This window comes from Paroedura picta, chromosome 1 (assembly GCF_049243985.1).
Source record: "Paroedura picta isolate Pp20150507F chromosome 1, Ppicta_v3.0, whole genome shotgun sequence".
Taxonomy (NCBI): Eukaryota; Metazoa; Chordata; class Lepidosauria; order Squamata; family Gekkonidae; genus Paroedura; species Paroedura picta.
The window spans coordinates 155,936,827-155,943,248 of record NC_135369.1 but is presented as its reverse complement, the minus strand read 5'-3'; the positions used below and the strand labels follow the sequence as shown (position 1 = coordinate 155,943,248).

The 6,422-nt window shown below is 42.7% G+C and overlaps 1 protein-coding gene across 1 annotated transcript in view; it reads right to left on the bottom strand.

Annotated features, from left to right (window-relative positions):
• Nucleotides 1-912: 912 nt before the first annotated feature.
• ERICH1 (glutamate rich 1) overlaps nt 913-6,422 on the bottom strand; it is a 93,318-nt gene continuing 87,808 nt past the window's right edge. The window contains exon 6 of the mRNA XM_077309507.1: nt 913-1,480. Coding sequence (XP_077165622.1) covers nt 1,407-1,480 — 74 coding nt within the window. The 3' untranslated portion in view covers nt 913-1,406. The remainder of the gene's footprint in view (nt 1,481-6,422) is intronic.

Sequence of the window (6,422 nt, the reverse complement as noted above, 5' to 3'; positions counted from 1 at the left end):
AATTGTTGAGAACATTACTGGAGCCTGACTGAATGTTGCTGAAAAGCAATCGAAACCTTTATGTGTGGATAAACCTGGTAGCAAAGTGCTGCAATGTCAATTCGAGCTGAAGGAAGGTAGACATCAAGGCCTACGGAGACCCCACATTTTGTTTACAAAATCTACTTGAGCGGCACAGATGAAGAGTTCTTCACACACGGATGCTTCACCCCTAAGGCCACTCTCCTGAGAGTAAGTCCTATTGTATAATGTGGGTCTTACCATGAAGGGAACCCGCTTTAAATTATTATTTATCTTTTCATTTATACCCCGCCCTTCCCCAAAGGCTCAGGACAGGCTTACAGAAAGATTAGAGTATATATAAATTAACTATAAATATTAAGTTTTGAAATTAATAAATAATTATGAAAAAGTTAAACCAGTTTCTAAACACTTCCCTCCCAGATGGAAAAAAATAGGGGAGGGAATAATACATTAAATAATCGTTTCGTTGAATGGATTATCGCCATGGAAGCCAGCAAACTATAAAGCTGTTCCCCAAACATAGTTGCAGAGGGCAAGTCTAGACAAATGACTTCTCAAACTCCTCCTCCCCTTCACTGCATAGATCCCGTAGTCTGTAGCATCCACATGTGGACTCGTTCTGAAGGATACCACTGACAGGTACCCAGGATGGTTTCTATTAATTGCTTAAAAATGCTTGCCAACAACGGGGCTGTTTCATGATCTCGGGCTGTAGAAAGAAGAGCTGATCCAACAGGACCATCGAAATACTTGTTTATCGGTGCAAAGGAAATCAGAATGGAGGATAAAATACTACTTTTTCCTATTCATACTTTACAGCCTTGTATGGCAACACTAAACATCTGTACAGATGTAGGAACTGGTCCACAATGGTGAATCGCACCAAAGCAAAGTCAATACATTGTTTTATTCTCATATATTAAAAAGGACAGATTTGTATAAACCATTATTTACAAATGTATAAAATAAGTTTGTCTTCTTTTTTGTATAGAAAAATACGCATTCTAACATTGTATAAACAAATAGCATTATTTGGAAGGGGCACTTCCACTTTTTCCTGACAACAAAATAATTTTTCTAGTTATCAAGCATTGCACGTACATGGTTCTTCCTTGGACAAATTCAACTGCAACAATAAACTGGAGCCCTATTCAAAGAGTAAACCTGATTTGGTGTTTCTCTCACCCCATATATATGAATATTAAAAGTCTGAATTGACCATTAACTTGAGGAAGCAGTCACTTTTTTTTTTTAAAGCTAGTGAGCATCTTGGTGAACTGGCAAACTCCTCGAATGACACGGCATCGTTCCCAAATTTCAATTCAGAGTGTATGTATTAAACTTAAACTTAAACTCTCTACAGATGGAGGTGCACATGAACTTTATTTCCTGTTCTTTGCAGGAAGGATATCTGTAATCCAGTAGAGAAACAGCAAAGAGATTGCCTTGGCATCGTCTGCAAAGGAAAAAACAAATTTCGCATGAAACATCAATACGATTGTTTTCAGTCAACATCTTAAGATCAAATGAAAAAAACACCAAAAATAAACATCTGTTTCCATTTTGCTAGTGGGGAGGGAGCAGAAGTATCTATACCCTAGAGCTACAGAAAACAAAACAAAACCCTTCAAGCTCCTTAAACAAACAATTAAAGCGAGGAAATAAATGATTTCTATCAAAGACGAGTATTGTGAAGAACGAGTCGCTAAACAGAAGGGTGGTGGGACTTTAATCCAGACAGGACATTAATTCAAGTATTTTATTTCTTTAGGAAATGCTTATGGTGCCTCTCCAGAGACTGCCTTAAGACCAGTCACAAGTAAAACTGTAACAATAAACTAATAAAGAAACAGAATAAAAACAAGCCAAGCCACAAAAGCAACACAAAACTCTCCTCAGGAGCCTGACCTCAAGGTGGAAGAAAAACAATCCTAAGCAGGTTCCCTCAGAAGAAAGTTCCATTTTCTTCAATGGGACTTACTCCCAGGAAAATGTTCTGAGAAATGCAACCCATGGTAGTTATTGAGACATTGGCCTTCCCAGCTTCTCAAACTTTCCTCTTAGTTTCAATGCACAATTCTACTGTTTGTTATAGGTCATGTTGATAATGAATCACCTGTCCTTTATCAGCTGTCGTTTCTTGCCTGGGTTCCTTCCAAATGTCATCTTCTAAGGTTCTTTAGGATCAAGAGGCTTCCTCTCTCTTTCTTACCTTTCCTTCACATACCCAATCATTCTTTACTTTTTGCTTCGTGTTAACGTCTGGCTAAGCCACCTTTGGTGCCATATATATACCGTATTTGCCGGCGTATAAGACGACTGGGCATATAAGACGACCCCCCATCATTTCCACTCAAAATATAGAGTTTGTTACATTACATTACAGTACTATGAGCCGCTATGGGCAGCTATGTCTATCTCAACTGAAGTGCACCTGGTGTATAGGACGACCACCCCACTTGGAGGCATGTTTTTCAGGGGGGAAAAGTCATCTTATACGCCAGCAAATACTGTAAATATTTTTTGTCTTATGGCCCAACATCTGCGTTTGGAATTCTCTGCCTATTAGGTTTGAAACATACAAGGCGTTGGAACCTCCCAGTATCTAGCAATGGGCAAATATAGGTGTGCTGTGCCCTAACTCGACTGAGATGATGTAAAGACTTATGTTTCATGTGCACTAACGCCAGGGGTGGTGGTGGTGGTGGTGGTGGTGGTGGGGAAGGTGGCAGGGCATAGCCAGATTTCATCAGTTCTCAAAAATTATGCATGGCTGGTTCTTGGAAGGGAGACCTCCAAGGAAGGTTTTGCAGTAGAAAGCAATGGCAAACCACCTCTGCTTCTCACTTGCCTTGAAAACCCCTTGCTGGAACAAGCCTGGGGAAGGGCATCCTTTGGATCCCTGCAGACTTTTGTAAACTGAAACCTTGTTATAGTTCTTTGAAAAGAAAGACTAGCAAAAGATGGATAGCCCTCCTCCTTTTGAAAGACTAATCTTATAGGAAATCCTGATATTGATTAGCAAACAGTGCAGGGATGACAGGGTTAAACTCTCTCTAGCTTCCCTGTGCAGCTGTTATTGGAGTTCAAAGGACTTATGGAGACACCCCACCCACCCCTTTCAGCTTTTTGCATGCATTTTGATCCCCGCTACATGTACTTTTACTTATTTCTGGAAACAAGGGCAAAGAAGAACAGCCACATGCCTGCCTTTTAGGCTGTTATATAAAGTCTCTCATGGAAAATAAGCCAGAAATGGTGTTTTAGGCATAGCTGAATATGCAGACCCCAACTTAGCTTCTCTGGGCCTGGTATGAGTTGGTAACATACTCCCCTTCCACCCCAGTGCCATCTTACTCTATTCGTGAAAGAATCATTTCTATTTTATTCCTGAAATTACATAAATGGCTTAACACAGGAGGACGCTGTGGAGAGACGATGGGGGGGCTCTGTACCAGAGTATCTGCTTTACATGCAGAAGGTCCCAGGTTCAATCCTCTAGTTAGAAGGTTATAGGTTGTAGGCACTGCCAGTCAAGAGAAGTTCATGCAGACCAATAATCTGGAACAGTAATAAGCAATTTTGTGTGCTCAGTAAAGAGCTGGTAACTATTCTAGTCTCACAGAAATACACTGACCCCATGGGTAAAGTGTGGCCAAATCTACTCACCACTCATCTGGCCCCTGTGACTATGTCAGAAAAAGACTAGATCAGTGGTTCTCAACCTACCTGATGGCGTGATTCCCTTTGGGTCGGCGAGGCGGTGGCGGCAGCAGCAGTGGCCTCGCCGACCCAAAGGGGGTCATAGGGTTGCATGCTCTGGCTGCTTCAGCGATCATGGAAGCCCGAGATGGCCAGCACCGCAATGTGGAGGGGAGGCGCTCTGCACCTGTGTGCAGGCCCTGGGCTTCAGTGATTGACAAAGCGGCCAGAGCACACAACCCTTGCGCCATTAGGAAGACGATGGCAGAACAGCGGCGGCCTTGATGACCCCTGGGAAAAGGGTTGATCGACCCCCGTAAGGTCGATCCACCGGACTATATGTTTGAAAAAGACATGGATTGCAGCATGTTAAGGGCCCGTCTGGAGCTATCCATAGCAGCAGCAGTTGTCGCTATTTTTTCCGTACAAGAAACACAAAAGCAAGAGAATCATCAGCATAACCTAATAATTACATAATGAGAATTAGACCAGAAAGATCCACGTTCAATCTATGAAGCACAATCTCTCTACAATCTTGTGATGATAGAATGGAAGAGAACCAGGTGTACTGCCCTGGGTTCCTTAGGGGAGAAATGGGATAAAAATACCAGATACACCCTATCTTGGGGGTCTTTTAAAGAAACCTTTTCAATATGCCCTGTCTGATTTTCTGCAGTGAATCCACACAGAGGTTTTCTCAGATTTGTTTATTGACCACACCCATGCCTGCAACTGCTAGAGCCGTAACCATCTGCTACCCTGCCTATCACACTGCAGCAATCCTGAAGAATCTTGGGCTTGCAGAAGGGCTGCAGTTTATGTGTGCAAAGATACTGGCTTGCATCCAGCAATGCACAGGGGGCAACATAAAGGGACTTGGTGCTTGTGCAAAATCTTTCCACCCTGTATTTTGCACAAACACAAAAGCAACTAGAGATATAGTAAGCCTGTCTTAGTGCAACCAGCTCTTTCCAACTATTTCCCCCTTGTGCTTCTGCTTGCATAGAAGCTCTGGTATAAATGGATCCCCCCCCTACCTCCGCCCCCCTGGATACAACCCATTAACTCTGCACAGGAATCCTCACAAAACTTTGTACCCTCTTTTTCCTTTTCCCCTACTAAGAAGAGGAAGAACGTCGGATGGCACAATGATAAGAGTTCTAATATAAAGACAGCCCTTCCCCCGTTAAAATGAGAATGTCAAGACTGAGATACTGGAAATCTGGAACTAATGTATAACAATCATAGATCCCTGTGTACCTAAAGCTGTGTCTTTTAAATGCGGAGTCTTTTCTATAGTGATCACCACTGTTGTGTAATTATGCTTTTAAGTTGCTTCCTGTTTAATTTCCTTTTCTTTGAATGCTGCTTCCTTTCAATAGTTGCACCGCATGTGGGGAATCCAGAGTGTGCCTGACAGGTGAAAGGTAACCATAATGTCTACTGGGTTGGAGAATTCACAGCTAAATGGAGGAGGAATTATTCCAGGACAGTTCTGCCTGTTTTTCTAAAAATCAGAAGTCGTTTTTAGCTCTTTAGTGGGTGATAATTTCCTAGGCAACAAGAGAAGAGGCTATTTTTGACTTGATGCTTGCCAACAAAAAAGAAAATGTTAACAGGCAGACTTAAAAGAAGAGGGAACCCCAGAGGCTGTTCAGAAGAAGAATGAATTTATAGACTACAAAGACCTCTTATGCTGTTATGACTGCATACTGAATGTCAAGTGTTCCAATTATTGCTCAGATATTCACGGTTCCACCATGTTCCTGTTTAGCTCCTCTCAAAGCTACCCAGGAAGTTCTTTTCTTCATGGTTGTCTGACATTTCTCGTTTTCCAGATGTTCTGGAAGACAAGAGGTACCTAACAGAAGAGGCTCTTTTGCATCCGTCTCGTTACCCCGAAGTCTCAGCCAGTCTGCTTTGTTCTGTTGGACTAGGAATGCAAGCAGCTGGTTGAAAACTGAATTATTAAAAACAACCGCAGCAAAATCCCAAAACAGAGAAACCTCAATTCTTCTTTGAAACAACTCTTTCATTGGGTAAAATTCGTGTGCTAATAGGCAAGGGAGGAATTGCTTTACTTTTAAAGTCAGATAAAATGACGGTTGTAATACTTTTGAGCCTGTTTCTCTTTGGCATCAGCTGTAGTGAAATATTAAATCCTCAAAACACACCAACTATGCAACGTGGCTGACTCATCCACCATTGGCTGGTAGGCAGCCCATGGAACTTTGTATTAATTTGTATTTGCATTTAGAACACCCATTCTCAACCTTTTGTTTGGTCACAGCCCTTTTAGGAGTTCTTAGGTCCCAGGGCCCCATGTGGTAGGCTGACCACTTGCACAATGAGCCAGGCTAAAAAAGGCCTAAGCTAAGAGTGCACTAAGAGCCTCTTGTGGCGCAGAGTGGTAAGGCAGCCGTCTGAAAGCTTTGCCCATGAGGCTGGGAGTTCGATCCCAGCAGCCGGCTCAAGGTTGACTCAGCCTTCCATCCTTCCGAGGTCGGTAAAATGAGTACCCAGCTTGCTGGGGGGTAAACGGTCATGACTGGGGAAGGCACTGGCAAACCACCCCATATTGAGTCTGCCATGAAAACGCTAGAGGGCGTCACCCCAAGGGTCAGATATGACTCGGTGCCTGCACAGGGGATACCTTTACCTTTAAGAGTGCACTAACTATACTCAGCATACCGTCT